The sequence below is a fragment of the Phycodurus eques genome, chromosome 3 (genome assembly GCF_024500275.1).
Source record: "Phycodurus eques isolate BA_2022a chromosome 3, UOR_Pequ_1.1, whole genome shotgun sequence".
Lineage (NCBI taxonomy): Eukaryota > Metazoa > Chordata > Actinopteri > Syngnathiformes > Syngnathidae > Phycodurus > Phycodurus eques.
In genome coordinates this window covers 23406519-23434391 of record NC_084527.1, presented here as the reverse complement: position 1 = coordinate 23434391, position 27873 = coordinate 23406519, and the positions used below count along the sequence as shown (strand labels likewise).

At 40.0% G+C, this 27873-nt stretch overlaps 1 protein-coding gene across 1 annotated transcript in view; it reads left to right on the top strand.

The window, feature by feature from the left end:
- bmp2k (BMP2 inducible kinase) overlaps nt 1-27873 on the top strand; it is a 60153-nt gene that overhangs the window by 26446 nt on the left and 5834 nt on the right. Inside the window, 12 exon segments of the mRNA XM_061672736.1 lie at nt 566-687; nt 2514-2595; nt 8955-9087; nt 9384-9487; nt 9554-9633; nt 10632-10780; nt 12881-13056; nt 13154-13300; nt 22156-22296; nt 22298-22338; nt 23681-23835; nt 24435-24548. Of these exon segments, the coding sequence (XP_061528720.1) occupies nt 566-687; nt 2514-2595; nt 8955-9087; nt 9384-9487; nt 9554-9633; nt 10632-10780; nt 12881-13056; nt 13154-13300; nt 22156-22296; nt 22298-22338; nt 23681-23835; nt 24435-24548 (1444 nt within the window).

Genomic DNA, 27873 nt, shown 5'->3' with positions numbered 1-27873 from the left:
AGGCATGTCTATAATGAGTAACCACACAAAAAAGTCGCAAGAAGCCATGCCAAAAACACACAGGAAGTCTGACGTTTTGGTTTGAAGCAGCCATTTTAGTCTCATGATTGGCTCTTTCCAGGGGTTCTACAAAGTTGAACTCCTCCAACAGTGTTTTGTTTTTATTTTTAATTCAGCCCTCAGAGCCCGTTTCACTTGATAAAAATGCCTACCAAATGTTTTGTTACTCAGTGTGGACTAACAACAATGTCCAAAAAGATGCAAAAAGTATCCATTTTAGGGGTGTTTCCAGGAGAACTTCAAATCTGAACACCTCCTAGAGATGATGTAATCTAAATGAGCCTTTTTACAAAGTTACCTCGTATGTGTGTGATGTCACTGCAGGGGGAAAAACACCTAGCGAAACAAAATGTATTCACTATTCCACCCATCCTATTTTTATTTTTTTTCAGGACAGCATTAGCTTAAATGTCACTGGCCACAACATTAGGTACACCCACATAATCTCACTCTATATAAATACATGCATACTGTATATAGTAACCAACATGGTACTCCTCGGCAGGTGGAGAACATCCTGCTAAATGACCAGGGCAGCTACGTGCTCTGTGACTTTGGCAGCGCCACCCACAAAGTTCTGCAGCCGCACAAAGATGGCGTGACCGCTGTGGAGGACGAGATAAAGAAGTGAGTTAAATAAATCTTGGAACGCTGTTGCAGCGATGTCAAGATGATATTTATGGCAGTTTGAAAATGACTTCAAAGATGTCATTGAAGTTTGTCACAGACACCCGGGATTTAACCATTTTTGCAAATTATGCAGAAAGAAGACAGAAAACTGTCAAACACGTCGGAGTGACTTTCTAGCGCGTTCCGGTAATTGCCTACCACGATCTAGTAACCAGTAACTGTCTAGCGAAATCCAATTACCAGTAACGGTCTACCAAGCTCTGGTAACTCTCTAGCGCATTACGGTAAATATCAAAACTGCATTCCAGTTAGTCCGGTCTGTTCCTTTAACTGTATTTCACGTTCCACTAGCTGTCTATTACATGCTGTAACTGTCGTGTTCTGGAAACTGTCTAGCACATTTCAGTAACTTTCTCCGTGGTTTTGTCACAATACTAAAATTCTGACTTAAATACTCTACCTGCATAAAGTACCTCGATACTGGTACTGAAACGATACTGCGGAAAACCTCTCAAACATTCGTAAAAGCAGTGGAATGAAAACTGACAAAACAACTTAAAATACATTTATATATTTTTTAATCCAAAATCTTTTGATAAATTTGAAAAATGATGTAATAATGGAATTAGCCCATTCTTAACATTAGTATTTTTTTAAACAATTAGAGCAATGCCTCCATGATCATATATATACAGAGCTGCCAAATGTTACGGAACGTCTGTATTTCGTTACGGAAATCACTGAACGTTGACTCGTTATGGCCGTAACACTGATCTTTCCGGAGAAGACGATGCCAAAGCCATGCTAATCACTAACCTATCTGTACAAGCAGTCACAAAACATCGAAATAAATGATATGGTCAAACTACACTTGTCACATTGGTATGGCTGCCGCACCATTTTCGTGCCGAGTAACCAACTTTGAACAACAAAATAACAGTCCCATTAATACATGTTTAGAGGTATAAATACAAAATAATACACGTCCACACAGTACAACACGTCTGAACCGGAAATGAATTAGTACGTCACTGAACACGTCACTTCAGATTGTGGACAGCTTAAAAGTATATTGTTACTATTAATACATATTTGTAATATAAGATAAACTTTATTAGTCCCACAATGGGGAAATTTGCATCATTGCAGGAGCAATTGAGGATATGGGGAATATAAATAGCATGCAAGAGAAGACGTAACACCTTGTACGTGTACAAAAGTACATTGCACAAAATAGAAACCAAAACTATTGTCCATACAAACTATTCAATTCAGTCTATCAGCAATGTTGTTTGTTTGTTTGGAAAATAGTGCTGAGTTTTAATTTTGACGTTTGAGATCTGATTAACATCAAAATACTTCGGTCCGGTACTGGTACCGGTACTTGGTGCAACACTAGTCTACCGCATTACGGTATTGGTCTGACTCTAGTGCAATATAGTGCAATTGTAACTGTGTAGCACCATGTTTCTTGTTTAATTTTCATTTAATCTGTTCTTGTTTGTACAAAAAATGAGCAGTTTGGTTTTTGTTCCCTTACTGTAACGAATATGAACCGAACAGTGACCTTAAAACAATTGACTTTTGGCGCACCATTACATCCCTCCTTCAGCCACGGACATTCTAAGAAGTCCACTTAAACCTTTCACAATATTAAACACTACACCTATGACACAAAGGTGTATGTTTGTCTTTTTTGTTATGCATTTATTGTACGTCCGTGGCATTTTTTAAAAGACATGTTTACGTCCAGTAGTTAGTCAACTCCTTTGTCATTAAAACGGCTTCCTGTCACTCACCGTCTCCTACTTTTAAACCCACAGGTACACAACTCTCTCGTACCGGGCGCCAGAGATGATTAACTTGTATGCAGGCAAAGCCATCACCACTAAGGCTGATATATGGGTAAGTGTCTGTGCGAGTGTGTTGTTGCAGGGCTGGTTTGTCCCGCCTGTGTGTTTCTTGCCGCTACTCTGCCCTGACAGGTTACACATCTTCCTCCTCACGGCCTCGCCCTACCCTTGTTTACCTTCACTTCCCTCCCTCTTGTAAAAAAAAATTGCGGCACGTCTATAGCGAAAACAATTTCAAGGCTTCATTTTCCCTCTTTTGAGGTGAGGACTTTGTTTGATTTGAAGGTGAGAGAGTTTGGACCCCAGCCAGTATAAGGAGTGAGGGTTCAACTCATACTGTTACTACTTTAATACAGTGGTACCTTGACTGATGAGTTTAATTTGATTCGTGACCAATCTCGTAAGTCAATTTGCTCGCATGTGATATCAATTTTCCCCATTGGAATTAAAATGCCTTTAATCCGTTCCAGCCACCCAAAAAACAACATTTTTAATAAAGTACAATATCAGTGTATATTATGAAACATAATAAAAGAGTGTGAATTACTGTGCGTACTGCATTTATAGAGTGAATGTGTACCTTCAAGGGGCGTGGGCTTGTGAGTGACACAAGAAGCTGGAGTCGGATGTTAGTTCAGTGTGAGCATTGAGTTGTTCGAGTGTTCTCATTTTGTATTTTTGTTACATTAATACCATAGTTTCCTAGGTCATATTTGAATGTTTTCTGAAAACACAATTTTTATAAGCACATTAGTATTTTTATTGCCATTGTGACAGTAAGTGAAAAATGACTGGCGATTGTGCTATTAGGCTAACGATATCAAGAAAAAATACCAATGTGCTTGCTAAAAAAAATTTTTGTTTTGTTTTCCAAAAACGTTCAAATACGTCATAGGAAAATATGCTATTAAGCTAACGTTTTTTTTCTGTTTGACTGTCCTGTTCAATAAACGGCTCTAAGTGCATCGGTGACTGTGGCTCTCCTTGCCCACATGCAAGGGTCTGACAGTGCCTTAGTTTGTTTGCTCCTTTTTTCATTTCCCTCAAGTACCGCAGCTTACGCGTAACTCAGATTTTGTCCCAGAGGAAGAAAATTTTGGCCCGCTTGCAGCAGCTTTCCAAGAATTATTGAAACAAAAATTGACTAAGTGACAGAATTTATTCACGTATAGTATGTATTCTGTTTATCTCAGTGTTCTCGTTTCATGTATCTGCCAATATAGTGGTTATCTGCTTTTTTCGGCCCCAATATCATTAGCATTGGCCCCAAAAATCCCCTATCTATCGGGCTCTACTCAAAAAACTCAGGCATGTACTGTAAGTCAAGGTATCGGGTATCTATTTGCATATTATATGTGTGATGACACAGTTGTTGTAATTTTAAATTTGAAAACAATATTTCCTCTTATAAAATATTTTGGGGTAGTATGTGGTGCTAGTGGTTACCACATCTGCATCACAGTCCAGAGGATCTGGGTTTGAATCTCAATTTACATGTTCTTCCCATGCCGGTGTGGGTTTTCCCTAGGTACTCTGTCTTCCTCCCACACTCCAAAATTAAACTAAATTGTGAATGTGAGTGGGAATTTATGTTTGTCTATTTATGCCCTGGTATTGACTGGGGACCAGTCCTGTGTTCCCTGCCTGTTGCTCAAATTCAGCTGGGACAGGATAAAATCTGTGATGCTAAATATGCATTTAAGCACTTAAACCTCTGAATGTAAGACGAGACAACTGTTTGGCAACAACCACCACCGCCTCCCTACTTCCTGTCAGCCACCCCACCAGTGCACTCACTTCCTGTTCTATGTTTGGAGTGTGTGTCAACACGTACATCTATTTATCAGCTTGTTCAGTGAACAACAAGATGTGTGCTCAGAGGTACTATAAACCCCGAAGGCAGCTGGCTGATTCCAAAGTGGTTTATTTCTAAACTGCAGTGTCAGCACATTTCAATGCATCATTCATAAGCAGCCTGCAGACTTGTTTGTTTGGACGGCCATATTGCTCAGGGCGTAAACTTGGCGCCTGGGTCCTTAGCTGAGTAACTAGGCAAAGCAAATTTATTTATAGAACGCATTTCATACACAAGGTCCACTCTACTCTGTGCTTTACATAAAAAGCATTTTAAAAAAGTGAGCAAAACACATTCAGAACATCCATCCATTCATCCATTTTCCTTACCACTTATCCTTACGAGAGTCACAGGCGAGCTGGAGCCTATCCCAGCTGACTCTGGGTGAGAGGTGGGGTACACCCTGAACTGGTCGCCAGCCAATCGCATGGCACATATAAACAAAGTACAGAAAAACAAAAGACAGCTTACTGAAACTACTAAAAACGTACAATGCAAGAAAGATCCTTTTGAAAATGAAAATGCTGTAAAATGCTCAATCGTAAGCATGAGGCCAAAAATAATTTTAAACCTGAACTTAAAAACATTCACACTTGAGGCTGACTTCACATCTGTTGGCAGCTTATTCTATTTGTGTGCAGCACAACAGTTAAATGCTGCTTCACCTTGTTTGCTTTGGACTCTGTTCTCCACTATCTGACCTCAGTCTGTAGATCTCAGAGCTCTACTGGGACTATACTGTATTCCATTAGCATTTCTTTGTGTTCAGGATGTAGACCATTTTGTGATTTATAGACCAGTAGCAGAAATTTAAAATCTGTTCTGTAGCTCACTTTGAGCCAGTGTAGAGACTTTAGAATTGGAGTAATGTGATAGCGGAATGGAAGATGAATGAAAATGAATGAATGCTCTGATCTCTTTGTTCTGGTCAGAACCAGAGTTGCAGCTGTTTAGTGCTCTTTTGGGGCAAATCCAGTCAGAAGACCATTACAATAGTGAAGTCTTCTTGCGATAAAAGCATGGATGAGCTTCTCTTCGTCTGCTTGGAACATGCAACCCTCACTCTGGATATATTCTTCAGCTGGTAGAAGGCTGTTTTAGTGATTGATTTGATATGACTGTTGAAATATCAGACTTATCAGCACTCCAAGGTTTCGGACTTGGTCTGTGGTTTTTAATAAGAGTGACTCCAGGTATTTACTAACAGCAATCCTCTTTTCTTTACTGCCAAAAATAATTGCCTCGGTTTTGTTGTAGTTTAATTGAAGGAAATGTTGGTTCATCCACTTATTTGTTTTAGACAGTGACATAACACCTCAAATGAACTGTCGTTATCTGGAGACAACAATAGATGTAACAGTGTCATCTGCATAGCTACGACAGTCAACATTAAAGTTCTGATGAATTTACCAATGGGTAGCATGTACCGGGTTAAAAAAAAAGGGGGGCGGTCCAAGAACTGACCCTTGAGGGACCTCATATCTCATTGCCATGAGATCAGATTGAAAATTTCCAATGGTTATGAAATTACTCCTTTCCTCCACCAATTAAGGACTGTTCCATTGAGCTCTACCCACATTTCCAACCTGTTCAGGAGTATTTTGTGATATAGTAAGTCAGCTGGGATAGGCACCAGCACACCCGCGACTCTTGCAGTATGGCGACTAAGCAGTATGGAAAATGAATGGCTGGATGGATGTATCAAACACCCAGGTGAAATTCAACACGACAAGAACTGACAACTTTCCCGAGTCAGTGTTCAATCTTACCGGTGTAACATTTATCACTTCGATAAGAGCTGATTCTGTACTGTGATGAGGTGGGAAACCTGATTGAAATTTGAAAAAAAACTTAATTTAAATTAAAGAAATTGCTGAGTAGATTAAAAAAACACTTTCTCGACAATATTGGCTATGAAGGGGAGGTTTGAGATGGATGGGTCTGTGGTTTGCTAAAATGGAGGCATCCAGTGTTCTCTTTTTTTAGAAGTGGCTTAATGGCAGGTGCTTTCAAAAGTTACTACCTTCAAAACCCTCCTGACAGAAGTGAGCAATTGTTTATGTATATGCTGCAAATCAGCTAGCACAGACTTCACAATCGTTTTGACAATGTCAGATGTTATTGAGTCGAGAACTAGTTGATGCTTTCAGCTTCTGTACTGTTTTCTCTAGTTTTTTTTGGTCAACTGTATTAAATTCTTGCATGTTAGTTTTAATGATTGATTATGATTTGTGCTGATCTTTGACTTGTATGTTTTCACTAAAACAGCAAGCAAATTCATTGCATTTATCTGTTGTGAGGCGTTATGGAGCTGTGTGATTAGGGGGGTTTGTGAGCTTGTCAACCACAGTAAACCGAGTGTGAGTATTGTTGTTACTCGAGATTTCAGAACAATGTTCCTGTCGAACCTTGACTAACGTGAAAGTGAGTGGCGGTTTGATATTGGGGGCACACAAACGCACACACCATTGCTCCGTCCATTGTAATTTTGATTCGAAGAGTGAGAAAAGGTGACAAGATTACGCAACTGTTAACTAACTAGCAAAGCTGTGGGTGATTGACGGGGAGAGAAGCACTTGCTTACATGACTTCAGCCGTATACCACGTCAAACCAGCTCACAGTCCGGACTACAATGATGTTGAAAGTTCTTACTTTTCGTTATAAATATTTTTTAAGATAAGTATTGTAAGTCCTTATTGTATGACGATTTATGACCACACATTTCGATATGAATAATTAACCCACAATGCATTGCGCGCTTAACACGACACTAAAACTGTATTCTTAATGTGTAAATAAAAAAGTAACAGCAATCAAATACACTTTTTACAAAGGAAAATAAAAATAGTGTGGCGATGAGTGAAATTGTGCATTTCTTTGCATTTTTATGGTACTGCACCATCACTGTGCACTGTAGAATCAACAATCACCTCCCAATCGCTTTCTTCTGCTTATTGAGAAATCATTGGTCTGTGTCAATGGTGAAATGAATACTGAATGGCTGAACTGCTATCTTTTGTGTCACCACCAGCCACAAATCAGTACTTACTGAGAGACATTGATAACTCAAACGTTAGCAATTTCTGGTTTGAAAAAGTAACTGTAGTCTGATTACTCCCCCAGACAAAGTAACACGTTACTTTGCTCGTTACTCAAAATGGCGGAATTGTGAAATTTTTCAATGTTCATGACCCAACAATAAGGAAGAGAGTGGGCAAAAATGGCGTCCGTGGCAGAGTTCCAAGGTGAAAACCAATGCTGACCAAAAAGAACATAAAGGGTCATCTTACTTTTGCAAAAGAAAATTATTCCCAAGACTTTTGGGAGAATATTATATGGACTAATGAGAAAGTTGAGCTTTCTGGAACGTGTGTGTCTCGTTACCTCTGGCATAAATGTTGCACAGCATGTCAGAAAAAGAACATCATACGAACAGTCAAACATGGTGTTGGTAGTGTGATGGACCTTCAGGACCTGGACAACTTGTTGTGATTGATGGAACCATGAATTCTGCTTTTTAACAGAAAATCCTGAAGGAGAAAGTTCAGCCATCAGTTTGTGACCTCAAGCTAAAGCGCACCTGGGTGCTGCAGCAGGATAACAATCCAAAACACACTAGCAAGTCAACTTCTGAATGGCTTAAAAAAAACTAAATTAAGGTTTTGGAGTGGCCTAGTCAAAGTCCAGACTTTAAAAACCTTAAAAAAACCTTAAAAAGGCCGTTCATGTTAAAAAAACATAAATTTTTGCTGAATTAAAACAATTCTGCTTAGAAGTGTGGCCAAAATATCTCCACAGAGATGTGAAAGACTCATTGCTAGTTACAGAAAACGTTTAATTTCAGTTGTTGCTGCTCAGGATGGCCCAGCCTGTTAGGGGCCCATTACTTTTTCCACACAGGGCCAGGAAACTTAGAATATTTTTTTTCCTTAATAAATGAAATAACCACGAAAAACAGCATGTTAAGTTCACTTGGGTCATATTTGTCTGATATTTACATTTGTTTGATGTTGTTAAACAAAGTGGAGAAACTATGCAAAAATATAAGACTTTGAGAGGGAGGGGGGGCAATACTTTTTCACGACACACACAGGACAAATTAAATGTTTAATCACACAAGCTGGAAAAAAAGGTTGTATATGCGACCAATTTGGTTAATATAATATGCTTAGTCATGCTGTACCTCCCCCCAAAAAAGGTGTGACCAAATTATGTGCTGATGCGATCATCTGAAAAAGTTGGTCACACCAGTGCTACCAGTGCAAACGTTAGTGTGGAGCCCTGCTCCAGAGTTTTTAAAAACTCAGCCCCCCCAAAGCCCATTTCAGGTAGCAACATGAAATTTGGTAAGCATGTGTCCATCATGAGTAGAAAAAAAGTCTCAAGAAAGCCATGCCGAAAAAGAAAGAAGTCTGGGATTTTGGCTTGAAGCAGGTACTTTCGTGACAATTTGTCAGTTTACAGGTGTCCAGACCAAATATATTGTCTTATTTTTGTTGTCATGTCTGCTCAACATAAAATACAGTGTATAACCATCAAATGTTTGTCTCTGCAGGCGCTGGGATGCTTGTTGTACAAGCTGTGTTTCTTCACGCTTCCATTTGGGGAGAGTCAAGTTGCCATATGCGACGGAACCTTTATCGTTCCTGACAACTCCAAGTTCTCACTCAAGTTGCACTGCTTAATCCGTAAGTCCTTTAATATTCACTCGCAAACATTTGGCCATTGAGTGAATGTGGGATGACTCTGTTTTCATGAGCTAATCTGCACACTCAGTCTTATTTTGTATGTGTGAGTGTGTGTGATTGTTGTAACACGTAATCTGTACACAAGTTGAGCCTGTTTAAACCAGTCAGGACTGTCTGCTTGCTTGTTTTCCACAGTCTCACTTCTCCTTATTGTAATGAAACAATGGCTCCAGCAAGTGGCCTAGTGGAGAAGCGCATCCCACAGTTCTTCAATATTATAAATGCTTTTTATACAGGATATATGCTCGAACCAGATCAGGAAAAGAGACCAGACATCTACCAAGTGTCCTATTTTGCCTTTAAGTTTGCCGGAAGAGACTGTCCTGTGCCAAATATCTTTGTAAGTAAAGCACAGACTTTACATTTTTTAAATTTTTGCACGGTGACAGAATTATTTTCTATCCAGAGTTTTCCCATCCCCACATCGTTACCAGAACCTCTGACGGCCAGTGAGGTAGCCGCTAAAAAGAGTATGACGAAAGCAAGGTACTTTTTCTTTTTTTGTCAAAACTATTACACATAAAATACTCAATTAGAGACAACTACAAATCTATTAAGCAAAACTACACAGAGAAAAATTTCAAAGAATTTTAGAAATTGCACTCATATTAAGACTTTTTTTTTTTTTTAAACAGACAATAGATGTAAGGAAACATTTTAAAGAAAATACACAATTATTTAATAAAAGAAAATATAAGACAAAAAATAGACAACTATTAGACGAAATAATACACATCTTTAAAAAAAAACATTAGGGAAAAGTATTCAACAAAACATACAAAGATTGAGGAAAAATGAAAAAATATCTGACAAAAAATACACACGTAATAAAAGGTTGAAAAATATTAGATGAAAAAATATGGGTATTGGAAAAACAGACCAAAAAATACACAACTATTAAAAACATATATACAAACATTAGTTAAAAATATAAAACAAGATGAACAAATGAGGTGAAAAAATAAAAATACTAGAAAAAAATGTTTTTATGAGACAAAAATGTACAATTATTGTAAAAAGGAAAAATGGATATAAAACACCCAAGTATAGAGAAAAAATGCAAAATAAAAAAATAAACCCAAGAAAATTATTAGATGGAAAAATACACATTCTGGAAAAAAATACATAAATGCTGAAGAAAACTAGAAATAAAATATAGTAAATATATATTTAAAAAAAATACACAAACATTACAAACATTTGGGAGGGACTGGAAAAATATTAGATGCGAAATACACGAATAATGAAACATGTTCCATGTGCTCATTTAACATATATTAAAATTATTATTACAAAATCTTGGATAGGTTGGCAGATACTTAATTCATCCCGTGAGGAAAATTGGATAAAACATAGCCCATGATTAAGTTTGATTAAAGTGATCTTTGTGATTTTTGTTTGGGCTTCCTTAAACCTGCAGATACCCTGGTTATATCATTTAAAATCATAGCAATCACCTTTCATCATTTTATTTTTTTTAACAGAATACGAGACTGTGTGGGCCCGACGGAGACCTCCATTGCCCCCCGACAGAGGCCTAAGGCAGCGAACAGTAACGTCTTGCCGCTTGCCACTGTCACGCCTGTCAAGATGACCATGGTGCCATCTGCGCCTGTCAGCAATGGTCAGAAAGGTGCGTCAATAACGTGACGATCTCAAATACGAACAAAACCGTGAAAGAACGCAAATTAGTGGCACCTGCTGGTGTTAAAGGGTACATTACATTGTTTACGTCGTTCAGTTCTCCGTTGTTGACTTATTTTGGCATATTGAGAAGAGCAGCCCGTACAGAGATATATCAAATTTACATTTTGATATTTCCATTTTTTTTTTTTTTAATAAATCTCTCGTCTCTCCATTTTTATGATACAATCATGAGGTCTTGTCTTTGCCATCACTTGGCACCCTACTGTCGTGTTGGTGGTGGGGTTAACTATGTAAATTATAAAAGTCTATGCCTGTGTGGAGTTTGCATGTTCTCCCCGTGCCTGCGTGGGTTTACTCCGGGCACTCCAGTTTCCTCCCACATCACAAATACATGCATAGTAGGTTGATTGAAGACTCTCAGTTGCCCGTAGGTGTGAATGTGTGCGCAACTGGTTGTTTTGTTTATATGTGCCCTGCGATTGACTGGTGACCAGTTCAGGGTGTACCCCGCCTCTCGCCCGAAGATAGCTGGGATTGGCTCCAGCACGCCCGCGACCCTTGTGAGGATAAAGCGGTACAGAAAGTGGATGGATGGATAATAAAGTAAATATTGAAAGTAGTAACTATTAGTTATAAAATACAAAATTACTGGGGGAAAAAATAGATCAATTAGCAAGTACTAGAAAATATTTTGTCAAAAACACAAAAGTATCATACATAAAACATATTACACAAAAAAGTGGAAAATATAATAAAATACTAGTAAAAGTAGTATTTAGTGTAAAGTACAAAAATTCTGTTGAAATAAAATACAGAAACTTTAGAACAAAGACAAAAATGCAAGGAAAAAAGTTCAATATTTTTGTATTTTCATCGAATAATTTTCAAAACATTTAAAACATTGACAAAAACCATGAATGTATTATATGAAAATACACCTATTTGAAATACCAAATATGCCACAAAAAATAAAATACATAAATATAGGGTTAAAAATAATAAATTACAAAAATGATTGTCAAAAAATACTAAAATACCATATTTTCGCAACTATAAGGCGCACCGTATTGAAAAGGCGCAGTCTCAGTTACGGGGTCTATTTCTGTATTTAACACACACACACACACAAGGCGCACTGTATTATTGGGCGCAGGTATGGTAAAACATACGCTAGCTTAAAACATGGTAGCATGCATGCACGCTAAAACAATGTTTATAAAAAGGCAGCGGGAGCAAAACTGAGTTTGGTTGTACTTTATTGAAGTATTTAACAATGTACTCACGTTGGTTTTTTTTTATCAATCCTCATCCACAAATCCATCAAAGTCCTCATCTTCTGTATCCGAAATGAACAGCTGGGCAAGTTCTCCATCAAACACGCTAGGTTCCCTCTCGGCAACGAGACTGACTCTGACAATGACGAGCGGCTCCTCAGAAATAATGCCGGCTTTTACGAAAGCTCGAACAACAGTGCAAGCAAACACGCTAGCCCAAGCATCCACAATCCATTCACTAATTGTGGCGTAACTTGCCCGGCGCTGCCTCCTTGTCTTAGTAAAGCTGTGTTCGCCATCTGTCATCCACCGTTCCCATGCCACTCGCAGCTTCACATGAACGACCTGTTTACACCGATGTCCAGCGGTTGGAGTTCCTTCGTCAAGCTTCCCCGAATGATGGCAAGCTCCGAGTTATTGCACTCAGTCGAATGGTGACTGCAGAGACGCTTCTCCTGGCTGTTCTTTGCTCATTAATCCATTGCTCGAGTTGGTCTTCCAACCTGTGCCTTTAGCGTCTTCTTTCACGCGCACCCTTCCCCCTTTAACGTCCGCATGCTGTCCTCAGTCACGTCTGCCTTTCCTCTATATAAGCAGTGTGTCAGCAGGAAATGCTCCCAGTCAGTCAAGCGGGGCGCACAACAACATTTACAGATTTTGGAACTCGGTGCACACACAAGGCACGCCACATTATAAGGTGCCCCGTCCATTTTGGATAAAATTTAAGACTTTTAAGTGCGCCTTATGGTCGTGAAAATACTGTACTCACAGAATAAATATTCTGTAGCTAATAGTCTAATTTGTGTGGCCAGCTCCCACACCTGGTTCAGGACAGCCTTCCGTGCAGCCGCAGCCTGGCAGTCAGCAGCACAGAGTCCTGCAGCAGCTGCAGCCGGGCGACCTGCGCCTTCAGCAGCTTCACCACCACCAACAACAACAAGCACTGCAGCAGCAACACATCAATGCACAGCAACTCCAATACCTCCAGGTAACACACAAGGTGGACCCTGTCTCTGTGACTTTTTTTTTTTTTTTTTTTTTTTTTTTTTTTATCTTTTTTTTTCTTTTCTTTTTTAACCTCTCAGTACCAACAGGCTGTGCAGCAGTCCATCCAGCTGCAGCAGCATCAGCAACAGGCTTTACTCCAGCAACAGCAGCAGATGATGATGCAGCAGCAACCAATGTATCAGCAGAGAGTCGCTCATGCCACTCAGGCCCAGTATGCCGCCATGGTGAGTTTGTCATTTCCTCACAGCAAAATACACAGTAGCCCCTTTCACACAGAGTTTGCAGGGCATGTGCCCAGTAAATAGACATGTCTATGAGGTCATCACAAAATATTACAAAGGAAAGATAAAAATACTCATGGGAAATACAAAAATACTACACAAAACTAAATAAAAAAAATAAGTATTCAACAAAGAAAAATTGAAAGATAAGCCCATATATTATAATTGTTTTTTAAATCGACAGAAAATACAAAGATATTAGGAAATGGTATGTAAAAATTATATGTAAAGCATAAAAATATTGGGAAAATTATTATTCTTAAGTATTAAAAAATATATGAGAGTAACAAAGAAGTAATACTCCCAAAATATTTGAAAGTAATACAAAATATACAGGAAAAAAAAAAAAAAAGTGGTGCAGCCATATGGCATGTAAATGAAATCACCATGTTGCATAGCTACACGTGACATCGTCTCTCTGTCTTCCTACACATGCAGCACAAACAGTCAACTGTGCATCGCCAGCAGACTACTTAAGTGTTGACTGGCGGCAATCTTTAGTTCCGTTCCCTGCCAGCGTCCACCATCTGTTTCTGGCAGGCGGCAATCTGGCACCACGAGGCGGCGATGGGATTGAACAAAGAGTGAAAAGCCAGCGTTTTCCCTCTGGGTGCAGCACCGACATATGAGCAAGTTCGCACAAAGGGCGGCCTTTATTCTCCAAACACCAGCGACGTGACTTTCTTTTGCTTTCGTGCGACTAACAAATATTCGAAAAAATTGTAGTTTTTGAAAAAATAAGAATTACGAAAATATATAATAATTTAATATACCGTAATTTCTCGTGTATAATATGCATTTTTTTCCCCCCAATAAATTGTCAAAAGTCAATAGTACACATTATACATAGGTATAGGGGCAATGATGATGATTAATTATAATGCTTTTCTGAAATGCTTGACCGTTTAATTCCAATCCCATTAAAATAAAATTAAGTGTTTCGCCTGGTCCTTCATGTTTTCTTTTAAAGAATTTTACCCATCTTAAAATTCTGCCTAGGTAATCAAACATGTTGTTAAACATGTTAAAAAAAATGTTGGGATAAATGTAGTATTACTAAAATACAAACTATAACATATACAAAATACACAAATACTGGAAAAAAAACTTTTAGACAAAAATAAAAATACTAGAGGACAAAAATGGAAAATATAGAATATTTGAAAAATGTTTAAATATTTGAAAAATAATATGCAAAAATATTAAAGAAAATACAAAAGATATTAGCTAAAATTTTATTATTACAAATGGACAGCTATTACAAACCCCAATTCTAATGAAGTTGCAACATGGTGCAAAATGTAAATATGAATAGAATACAATGATTTGCAGATCCTTTTCAACCAAATCAAGATGGCGCCTACCAGTGTGGCCGCCTCGGTAACGCGCTCTCTAGTATTGTCTTTGTTTTTGTGTTTTTCGTCCGTCTTTGGAGACCTTACACGACTCACTTACACAAGGGGAGACCTGCTAACCATCAAGGAGGCTACTCCGGACTTTCTGTCACCAACTTTCGAAAATCCGCTCAGTTTTTTCCCCGAGTTACTCACCGGAGCGGCGTCCGCGGTTTTCGGCGCATGGATGCGGAAGCGGCGCCACAGAGGAAAACGAGCCGGAATTCAGGTGAAACTCCGCAAGAGAGGACACAGATTGGCGTTCCCGTCGATCCACCTCGCGAATGTACGCTCCCTACCCAACAAAATGGACGAGCTTCATCTTCTGTTAAAGACCAGTAAAGACTTCGGACGTTCCGTGGCCATGTGCTTCACGGAGACCTGGCTTTGCGACGCCGTACCAGATGGCGCCGTCACGCTTCCCGGCTTCAACATTCATCGAGCGGACCGCGACATGGAATCATCGGGAAAAACGAAGGGCGGCGGGATATGCCTCCATATAAACGAAAAATGGTGTACGGACGTCACGGTGCTCAGCACACACTGCAGCCCGCATTTGGAGTCGCTGTTTCTGAACTGTAAACCATTTTACGCGCCACGTGAGTTTGCATCGTTTATACTGGCTGGAGTCTATATCACACCGCAAGCTAACACGAGCGCCGCATTGCTAACGCTCGCGCGAACAAGTCAACGAAATTGAAAAAAAACACCCTGACTCACCCCTCATTATTCTCGGGGACTTTAACAAAGCTAAACTCAACCACGAACTCCCGAAATACAAGCAGCACATCGACTGTCCTACCAGGGAAAATAATACTTTAGACCACTGCTACACTACGGTAAAAAACGCATACCGTGCTATACCTCGTGCAGCCCTGGGCTCGTCTGATCACTGCTTAATTCACTTAATACCGACGTACAAGCAAGAACTTAAATGTGCGAAGCCTACAGTGAAAACAGTCAAAAAGTGGACCAATGAAGCAAAGATGGAACTTCAAAGCTGTTTAGACTGCACAGACTGGAGTGTCTTTGAAAATTCAGCTGGCAGCCTGGATGAATATACGGACACTGTCACATCCTATATCAGTTTCTGTGAAGAGGTTTGTGTACCAACAAAATCATTTCGGACATTCAACAACAACAAGCCGTGGTTCACTGCTAAACTTAAGCAGCTTCGCCAAGCTAAGGAAGATGCATATCAGAGCGGGGACAGGGCCCTGTATAATCGAGCTAGAAACCAGCTTACTAAAGAAATTAACATTGCAAAGAGGATCTATGCAGCAAAGTTGGAAAAACAGTTTAGCGCGAACGACTCGAAATCAGTCTGGCGTGCATTCCAATCGCTGACTAATTACAAGCGACGATCCCCCCAAGCTGAGAACAATAGCACACTAGCCAACGACTTGAATACCTTCTATTGCAGATTTGAAAAGGACAGTTTCACTCCACACACCCACCCGGCCGCACCCGCGACCACAACCACACCTCTGACTTCTGCGTTAACCATCCATGAACAGGATGTGAGACGCATCTTCAAACAACAGAAGATTAACAAAGCAACAGGACCGGACCATGTGTCCCCATCCTGCCTCAAAGTCTGCGCGGACCAGCTCGCTCCAGTCTTCACTCAGATCTTTAACAGATCTTTGGAAATGTGCGAAGTTCCATCCTGCTTCAAACGCTCCACCATCATTCCAGTCCCCAAGAAACCTGCAATCTCTAGTCTGAATGACTACAGGCCTGTCGCTTTGACATCTGTGGTCATGAAGTCCTTTGAACGTCTCGTGCTGGACCACCTCAAGAGTGTCACAGGTCCCCTGCTGGACCCCCTGCAGTTTGCCTACCAAGCGAACAGGTCTGCGGATGATGCAGTCAACATGGGACTGCACTTCATCCTAGAACACCTCGACAGTGCAGGGACCTACGCGAGGATCCTGTTTGTGGACTTCAGCTCAGCGTTCAACACCATCATCCCTGAACTCCTTTCAACCAAGCTTCTCCAGCTCAGCGTCTCACCTGCCATCTGCCAGTGGATTTACAGCTTTCTGACGGGCAGGACACAGCAGGTCAGGCTGGGGGAGGCCACCTCATCCACACGCAGCATCAGCACTGGGGCGCCCCAAGGTTGTGTCCTCTCTCCGCTGCTCTTCTCTCTCTACACGAACGACTGCACCTCAGCGAACCCGACTGTCAAGCTCCTGAAGTATGCAGATGACACCACTGTCATCGGCCTCATCAAGGACGGTGACGAGTCTGCATATCGACAGGAAGCGGAGCGGCTGGAGCTGTGGTGCGGGTGACACAACCTGGAGCTGAACACGCTCAAGACGGTAGAGATGATCGTGGACTTCAGGAGGCATCCTTCGCCACAGCTGCCCCTCACGTTGTCCAGCTGCCTTGTGTCAACCGTCGAGACCTTCAAGTTCCTGGGAATTACAATCTCTCAGGACCTGAAGTGGGCGAACAACATCAACTCCGTCCTCAAAAAGGCCCAGCAGAGGATGTACTTCCTGCGGCTTCTGAGAAAGCACGGCCTGCCACCGGAGCTGCTGAGACAGTTCTACACAGCGGTCATCGAATCGGTCCTGTGTTCTTCCATCACAGTCTGGTTTGGTGCTGCTACAAAAAAGGACAAACTCCGACTGCAACGGACAATCAAAACTGCTGAAAGGATTGTCGGTACCCCCCTACCCACCATTGAGGACTTGCACGCTGCCAGAACTAAGACAAGGGCGTGCAAAATCCTCTCGGACCGTCTGCACCCCGGTCACCAGCTCTTCCAGCTCCTTCCCTCAGGTAGGCGCTACCGATCAACGCAAACTAGAACTAGTAGACATTCCAACAGCTTCTTCCCTCTTGCGATCAACTTCTTAAACACCTAACCTATAATTCCATTACAACAAGCTGGCAATTTTTTGACTTGAGTTCGTTGTCACATTTCTGTGGGGCCAATTATTTATTACTTGTGCACTCACTGTAGTTGTCTCGCCATGCTGCACTATTTGCATATACTGGCCACTAATGCCAGAGTAGCATCTGCTCCATTTGCACACTGATTGAGGAGTATCTGTAACATTTGCACAACCGACATTGTCCCAGATGATCGCACTACTCGTCACTTTAAACCGCATACACTCCTTGAAGTCTCAGCGCCCTTTGCACAATGGTCATTGCACCGGACTATTGCAATATTAGTCGTTCGAACTGCTCTAAGTGCTAGAGGACTCTGCATCTTTTTGCACAATTGTTTTTTGTCAATGTCTTTATGTCCCCAAAGTGTTCTGTAAATTGACTGTTTGTTGTACTAGAGCGGCTCCAACTACCGGAGACAAATTCCTTGTGTGTTTTGGACATACTTGGCAAATAAAGATGATTCTGATTCTGATTTATTCAGTTAAATTCACTACAAAGACGAGGTATTTAATGTTCAAACTGATCTAATGTATAGTTTTTTGTAAATATTCATTCATTTTTAACTTTATGCCTGCAACAAGTTCCAAAAAGCTGGGACAGGGGCATGTTTACCACTGTGTTACATCGCCTTTCCTTTTAACAACACTCAGCAAGCGTTTGAGAACTGAGAACACTAATTGTTGAGCTTTGTTAAGTAGAATTCTTTCCCATTCTAGCTTGGCAGAAAACGTTCAATAGTCCGGGGTCTCAGTTGTTGTATTTTGCGCTACGTAATGCGCCAGACATTTTGAATCATAGATGGGTAGTCTAGTATTTGTACTCTTTTACTACGAAGCCATGCTGTTGTAACACGTGCAAAATGTGGCTTGACATAGTCCTGCTGAAATAAACAGGGTCGTCCCTGAAAAAGGCGTTGCTTGGATGGCAGCATATGTTGCTTTCATCATTAGTGTTCCCAAGTTATCCATGCAATCGGTAGTAACACCCCCAAGACCATAACAGATGCTGACTTTTGAACTTTGAGCTGATAACAGTCCGATAGTCCTTTTCCTCTTTGGCCCAGAGGACACAAAGTCCATGATTTCCAAAAACAAATTGAAATGTGGACTTGTCAGACTACAGCACACTTTTCCACTTTGCATCAGTCCATCTCAGATAAGCTCTGGCCTAGAGAAGCCAGCAGCTTTTCGGGGTGTTGATATAAGGCTTTCGCTTTGCATGGTAGAGTTTCAACTTCCATTTGTAGATGTCGAGACAAACTGACTGACAACTGAAGTGTTCCTGAGCCCGTGTGGCAATATCCTTTCCACAAAGATGCTGGTTTTTAATGCACTGCCGCGTGAGGGATTGAAGGTCAAGGGCATTCAATCTTGGTTTTCTGCCTTGCCGCTTATGTGCAGCGATTTCTTCAGATTCTCTGAATCTTTTCATGATATTATGGACCATAGATGAGGAAATACACAAATTCAATTGTACGTTGGGAAATGTTGCTCTTAAACTGTTTGTTCACAAAGTGGTGAACCTCAACCCATCCTTGTTGAACAGCTGAGCCTTTCAGGAATGTTCCTTTTATACCCAATCAGGACTCACCTGTTTCCATTTAACCTGTTCACCTGTGGAATAGGGCTACCAAGATTAGTCAGCTCGTCACGACTATTTCGACGATCAAAATCGTCTACAATTAATTTCATAGTTGATGTTATTTATTTTTTGTAAGCTTTGTTTTTCTCTCAAAAGGAGCCTGAGTGCTCGCGCTGTTCATCTGTTTGCCTTCTGGCTTGACGCACATGTGCAGTAATGATCATCCGGGTCTGCCCATGACATAGCTGCATGAAATACCTGGACGAACCACGGCTAGTCTGCATTAGCCACTGAGCCCGCAATTCCGCAAAAGGGATGCAAAACCTGCGAGAAAGATCGTGCCTTTTATGGCAGCACGACAGTGGTACACGAGCATCTGAAAAGGAAGTATGTTGTGGCTGACTCAATTTCTAATGAAGAGGTACAGACGACAGTCCTCTCAGTAAGATGTTTGGCTAGTTGCTAATATTAGCGTAATCCGGGTCCACCCGTGACGGACCCGCGCGATGTACCCAGAAGAACCACGCCTAAACAGCATTAGCAACGTTACAGAGCCTCAAAGTTTGAGCAATTCACAAAATTGTAATGCAAAACCTGCAAGACAGAGAGTGCATTTTATGGGAGCATCTAAAAATGAAGCGCGTTGTGGCCGATTCCTTTTCTGGCGAAGAAGGAAGCTATCTGGCTAGTTAGCTGCTAATATTAGCGACAACCCACAGCGAACGGCAGTCAGCTACTTGCTTAAAGCTGTAAACGTTATCTTAAGGTTAACGATGATGATTTCATTAGCCTTAGCACACAGGTTATGTGTTTGGTATAACGTAACGACAAATATGAATAGACAATCAATACGCTGTAGCAGGTCGTCTTTGGGACATGCCTATGTGGCGGGCATTTTGGCGGGGGGGGAAACGTTCCCACCAAAGGCATTGTATGTGCATTGAAAATTAATCAGAACTTGCTAATTTTTCAAACGACTTACATAAGATTTGTTTTTTGTCAATGTCAAAGAATCTGCTGTTAATACAAAAGATCTGGAAAAAAAAAACAGCCCAGAAGAATCTTGAGCAAGGTTATTTGTAGTTCTCTTGTTGTGATTGTACATGATTGTGCATAGTTTTTGGTTCCATTTTAAAGTGCAATCAACATTTACAGCTAAAAATGTTAACGCGCAGAGTATCACCTTCATTTTAATTTGCACTTTCATATAAAACAATGTCTGCAATCCTGGTACAAGCTGCAAAGTTTAGTAAAAGTTGAATGTACCATTACCAGATCAACACTGTAAATAAACTGTTCTTAGTGTTCTATCTGGATAAATGACAAATTATCTTTTGTACATTCCTTACACACTTCAAGCTGGAAGCTAATGATGGTTGTATGAGAGCAGCTGGTGAGATTAGCTGCAATTTACATATCGCTGGCGTTGGGCGGAAACAGAAAAAAAAACGTGTGGTGAGCCATTGTCAACACTTGGAAAAAAATATGGGCTTGACCAAATTTGGACATAGGAGGTTTTGGCCAGATGCCACTGATGTGACCTGATTAGTCAACTAAATACAAAAATAATTGGTGACTAGTCAACTATCAAAATAATCATTTGTGGCAGCCCTACTGTGGAATGTTCCAAACAGTTTTTTGTTTTGTTCCCCCACCCCCATTTTCATTCCTCAACTTTCCCAGTCTTTTGTTGCCCTGGTTGTAGTTTTTTTTTTGGAACATTTTGCAGGCATCAAATTCAAAATGAGAGAATATTTGCAAAAAAAAAAAAAAAAAAACATTAATCCGTTCGGACATTAAATATCTTGTCTTAGGAGTGTATTCAGTTGAATATAGGTTGAAAAGGATTTGCAAATCATTGCATCCAGTTTTTATTTACATTTTCCCCAACTTTTTTTGTTACCTTTTTCATGCCTTTGGTGGTTTGCATCTCTGAATTAAGGTAGGCCACTGTATCTTTGTTGTTTTTTTTTGTTCTCTATTCGACTAACAAAAAATGAGAACACGCTTGCTGATCGTATGAGCGAGGCAATAAAACATTTAAATGATCAAAAGAAATGTGCAGCAAATTGGCCAACAGAGCAATTATTTTTTTAATGACTGTGACATCCCACCTTCTGAATTTCTTTTTCTGAACAAGGCAACTTTCCCTGATCGATCTGCTGTGCCAAAATCAACCAATTAATAGAAAAGAAACACAAAAGGGGGGGGGAAAACACCTAAAACAGAATTTCCCCGTTATGATGAAAGAAGGCTTTTCAATAAGCTGTTGTACTCCTCCTCTTTCCCCTCTTTAGTTAACGTTAATGGGCAATCAGCACTTATGTTTATTTAGTGTGTATATTGCGCTATATTTATTTTTACCACACTAATTAAAAAAAGGTAAGTATAACTTAGTTTTGGGGTTGGAATGGATTGATTGGATTTCATTCATTTTAATGGGAAACATTATTTGGTTTACAAACATTTTTGGTTTACAAACGGGGTCACAGAACGAATTAAGTTCGTAAACCGATGTTCCATTGTAAATACAGTAAATGAAGAAGTTATTTAAATAGATATATTGCTCCATCTTGTGATAAGATTGGTGATTGGTTATTGGTTTATTTTAACTTGCTAATCAGTGATCGGAAAAATTCTGACCGTGTAATGCCTTGTTAATATTATCTGACAACTGTAAAGTATATTGGCGGGGGGGGATTTTGAATGAACCCAAAAAAAAAATGTGAGCTGACTTTGTTTGACTTTGGCCCCTTCGCCACCCCCGTCCCTTGCACATCCAGCTTCCCAAATCCAGAACTGGTCTCTAACAGCATTCCGCCATCTTGTCGCTCATCACCGTGACCCATCAAATCATTGCCACCATCCCTTTTTCTCTTCCCCCACATACCCCACCCCCACTCTCCACAGCTGCAGCAGTACCAACAGGCTTTTGTTCAGCAACAGCAGCAACAACATCATCAACCCACATACATGTCCTCCCCTGTGGAGTTCCAGGTACCTCTGGGCTCCTACAATGTGACCACACCCACCGTAGAGGACAGCCCACATGGGGGCGCCCTCGCCTCCAGAGAAATCCTACTCCAATCCCAGGTAATGCCTTCACAAAGTTAGAAAATATCATTGCCAATTTGAAAATGTTAGAGATTGGCTAATGCGAGTGGCATAAGTCAAAATATTAGGTACAATAGCACAGCAAGAGTGCTGAACATGTTGGACTACACAAAAATACACAAATGCTGGAAAAACAAATAAAAAAATATTATGGAAAAAAAATCCAACATTAGAAAACAAATAATCAAATTAGAAGAAAAATATCCAAATATCAAACAAGAAAAATACAAATATTAGGAAAAAGTACAAAAAGACTAAAAAAAAAAAAAAAAAGTAAAATGGTATCACATTTTGTTTTTATTTATGAAACACTATTAAAGTGTTTAAGGGATCATAGTTTGTGGAATATTTTTGTAATGTCCCAAGACCGAAATCCAAAAATGAGGAAACCAAGGCCAAAAACTGAAAAGCTTAAAGAAATTACGTCAATGATTAGTAAAATTGCATTTCTGGGTGACAGCAATGCATGTTCATAAATTAGTATTAATGCTTCAAAGAATAAATCAATTACAAAATAAAAATATTCATTTCGTTTTGACATTCCAACAGTGCACAAATAGGGCCGGGCTATATGGGGAAAAACTCTTATCACAGCAGGGTCTGACATTAATGGTGGCCCGGAGCCACTACGTGTCTGTGTCAGGCCACCACTTGCATATAAACACTGGACCACAGCATTTTCAGTGTCTGTCTGAAATTCTTTCATCACCGAAACATCCTGTCCAAGATGTGTTATTAGGATTCCCAGATAGTTTCTATGCAGGACACGCCCCACTGTAACATAATTGGCTCCTGCGTCGCGGGAAGGGCAGGCTACGCAGATGTAATGAGATGATCATCCCAAACATGTATCACATTTTAGCTGTTAATGTTATGGCTAAAAAGCATTGGCATGTTTTTAGCCATGAATGTATGTATTTTTCTTTATTATTTTATTCAATTAGTTATTTTGATACAAATTAATTTTCTGGTTGTTCTTTTAAGTTATATTTAAGGTTGAGTTTTTGTAGTTCAATAAATTAAAAAAAATGAAATGCAAAATTATACATTTTTGTATAAAAAATACAACAATCCTACAAGAAAAATGTTACAAAACATTAAAAAAAATATACAAACATTCTGACGCAAATATTTTTTTAAATATAAAATAGAAAAAATTTAAAATTGACTGACACTAGGAAAGATAAATATCAAGCAGAAATATACAAAAAAACAAAAGACATCAAAGTACTAAACAATACAAAATATTAGGGGAGGAAAAAATGTAGAAATGTTAAGTAAGTAAGTCACTGTAATGGTCCACCCGGTCTCCCCTGTGAAGGACGCCCATGCTGGCCTCGGACGGCGGCACCCCTCCCTCCCAGAGCATCAGCCACCCCCCGGACATGTCGCGCTGGAACCCGTTTGGCGAGGACAACTTCTCGAAGCTGACCGAGGAGGAGCTGATCGACCGAGAGTTTGACATGCTCAGAGCAAGTACGTGACGCTTTCTTTGCTTACCATCTTAGGAGAGATTGGTCGCTCGATAAAATGAAAACCACAAATGTAACATCAAACACTCTGTACTCAAACTTCACTAATGGGCCTTACTCAAATGCACAACACTTGTTCACTAAAAGCTCCTCAATATACTAGGCTGAGAGTCCTATCTAGCAGCCTGATATACCGAGCCAAGAGTTCTGTGAAGCTGTTTGATGTACCAGGTTGAGAGTCCTATCAAACTCCTCGATATACCAGGCTGAGACTCTTACTAAGGGTCTGCGTCCTATCAAACAGCTCAATATATCAGGCTGAGAGTCCTGTCAAGGTTATGGGTCCGATAAAACAGTTTGATATACCATGCTCCGGGTCCTATCAAGCTGCTTGATATACCAGGCTGCTCGATACACCAGGCTGAGAGTCCTATCAAGCAGTTCAATATTCCAGGCTGAAAGTCATGACAAGCAGCTTGCTATACCAAGCAGCTCAATATACCAGTCTTATAGACCGATCATGCTGCTTAATATACCAGACCAAGAGTCGATCAAGCTGCTCAGTAAGGTAACAATGTTTATTTTCCCTGTGACTCCATGCAGACAAGCCTGTGGAGAGAACGGCTAGCGCGGAAGGCGACCGACTCCCACCCGCTTCCGCCAAGTCCCTCCCGACCGAGGACTTGTTTGGTTCGGTGCCATTTGTGGCCAGCACAGGCAAGTCTTAAGGAGTCTCCGCCACAAGGACAACAGCTCGGGAGATTCTTTGGCTTTATATTTTCCGTGCTTGTCTTCCCACTGAGTTGACTCACTTGCGCCTCCTCTTGGGATTGTAGAAAAAGCACTTCATGTACATTTTTCTTTTTAATTACTATTATTGCAAGCTTGGCGGTGACTGCTTTGATTGTAATGAACCTTATAGGTCAACAGTAAGAGGTGGTATTTCAGGGGGGGGGGGGGGGGGGGAATGAATGTAGCCAGGACCATTCTACATCATCTATGAAATAAAATATTGCTCGCAACGTAAATTGTTACGTTTACGTACGTCTTACTAAGTTCATAAGTTTGTGGCCAAGTTGCGAATGGTCACAGTCAAAACTTGCCAATGCAAGTTTTTTGTTGGATGGTGACAAAATGTAGTACGTTATTTTGAGTAACTTCAACGTAAGTTTGCATTGCTGCAATTCTCAGTCGTCAAGCTGCTTGTTATACCAGGCTGAGAGTCCTACCAAGCCGCTCGCTATAATTTGTGCATTTTTTATATAACAAAATATACTAGCGCGCTAAAACCGGCGCTTAACTTAGCTATTACACCTCATTGCTAACAACCTCTGGAACTTGTACGCCATCTAGTGTAGCTCGATATAAAATATTTATCCAACTGAGCCAATCACCACCTGTAACGACAAAATCCTCCAGCTAGCTTCCGAACTTAGTAAAATACTTCGGTAAAGACTTTACTTGAAAGGTTGACTCTCACGTCCTCCGCTCTTCCCTCCACGCTGGCCACAATGTGAATATTTCTCGGTGGGCGGCAGCAATAATAGCTTGTGTGCCTCTTACTGATTTCAATGTGAATGTCAACATTTTAGTTTTTTTTAACGACAATTTGTAATCATTACAATAATTTTTGTGCCCATTCTGCGATGCAGTAGAACCCTGTCAGCACTTGAACATCAGTGTGGCAATGTTTTATGTAATATAGAATGAAGAAAAATTTGGATTTTTATTTACATTTTTTAAAATACAGCCTTGTATGACAAAATGCATCATTTTGTTTATATTTTAGTACTTGTTTTTGTGTGCCATCAATACGCCAGTTACTTTCTATATTCTTATTCTACCAAGGCTAATGCTGTATTTAACTTTCGTCTAATATATTTCTGGGGTAATTTAGAAGACTGTGCTTAGGGGTTCAGAAATCTGTTCCTGTTGGGGTCTGACTCTATCTGATTGGTGGAAATCGATAATTTGATCATAAAGTAAGAATTCTGTCGATGACGTGGTAATAGATTGTCTTGATTCGAAAGCATTGGGTTTGGGCACACTGTTTAGCTGTATTTAAAAAGGAGTTCAGAACATTTAGTAAGATTCTCCTATCCCACTTTCTTAAATTTGGCATTTTAAAGCTTTTTTATATTTATTTACAGTAACCTTGTACTGGGCGTTTTCGACCATGAAAAAAGAAAACCATTTTGTACTGTACAGTAATATGGGTGCATATGGCCACAAAAAAAGTGCTTCAATATAACTGACAATCTGCTGTAACGGACGACCCCCTGCCCCTATTCGTCCGTTAAAGCGAGGTTCCACTGTACTATTTATATTCATTTTATTATTTTTTGTGAAGTCAGGTCGTGATCTCATTTTAATTGCTTCCAGATGCGGTTATTCAACAAATACACACAATTCTTAAACAATCGATGAATGGATGATGCCCACTTGTAGTTGGTAACTAACATTCCGTTTGTCACGATGTATTGCATGCTAATGTAAATGGCTGGAGCTACTGTACTTTGCGGCGTAAGATAGCTCATGTGGCTGGCTACATTGATGTATAGTAAGAAGTCATTAGTCTCAAGCTCTTTTGTCAACTTCTAAAAAATATCTTAATGTATTTTAATTAACCAGTTTAATACAAAAAGGGGGGTGCAAAATGCTATGTTGCTAAGTGACCATTATCACCTCTTTTTTAGTGCATTTTTGATTTTATTTTTTTTCTTGCTATAAAGTGCCTTTTACGCTACGTTTTATTCAGTGGACCAACCGGGCAATTGGCGAATCGCATACTCATTACATTTAGTTGAAGAAACCTGTTTTTTCGGTACATTTTATACGTAAGTCCCAACTGGCTGATGGCACATGAATGGTAGATTTAATTTTTGTTGGCTATACAATCCAAAAGGGCTGTATGAGTGTTAGCGCTGTGCTATTCCGCCTCCCTAGCGCAGTGCTCGCCACCATCGCTAATCACCTTTTTTTCGTACGTTTTATCCCCAAAGGTAAGTCCCATTGTTTCCTTATCCAGCTGCCTGCTTTTTAGTTTTTTTTTCTTTTTTTGCTATCATTAGCTTCTCCTTGCATGCGTACGACAGCCACGCTCAGAAACATCTTGTTCAGGTGTACTGGTGGAAGATTCTAGAAGAACGAGCCATGAAAACAACCTGTTAGATTAATCCACGCTGTTTACATTTGTGTGTCTTGTATTTTTTTTTTTTTTTGTCTCAGGGTTTTTTTGCTTTTGCCCTTTTCTAGAAGCGCAAAAAAAAAAAAAAAAAAAAGCTAAATGTTTTTGAAAACATAGTGGAGCTGGTACGTGGTCTGTGGAATTAAAAAAAACATGTATTTTTTGTGTGTGTATAAAGCCCTTGTATCATACTGTGAGTGTGGCTGTATTTCTTATAGAATGTTACTGAGAAATAAAAACACATTGGAAAAAAATGAAGGACACACAAAAGGATTTCCTTTTTTTTGAATGTTCCACCACTACACACCCAAACAAGCAAGATGTCCCTGATGCGCTAGCTCGGCTGTTGTCCGGTCACGGCGGTAGAAAGTCAGACAAAAAAAAAAAAAAAAACTTACGCCAAGATCAAAAGATCCCCAGCACATCCGTATGACATGTTTGGTTGCGAAATCGGTCATGTACTTTTTTGCTAAACCTGCTAATGAACATTAAAAAGCAGCAATCAAAGCAAAACCTCTTGTGCTTTTCACTTGACGGACGTTTAAAAAATGAAAAAACGCTAATCTCCGCCAAGGCTGAACAATCCTAAACATGTCCACCGCCCATCTGCAAAGTTTTGTAGAAATTGGTCTTGTAGTTTTTGCATCATCCCGCTAATGAACAAATGAAAAAGCTATTACTATTGCTTATTGCCTGAGGAACGTTCAAATACAAAATAACGCTGTCCTTCGCCAAGGCTGACAAATACTTTCTTGTGCATGTGCCACTTGTCTACAAAGCTTTGGAAATTGTCATATAGTTTTTGTGTAAAATGAACAAGTGACTATCAAAACAACATAAAAAATGCAGAACTCC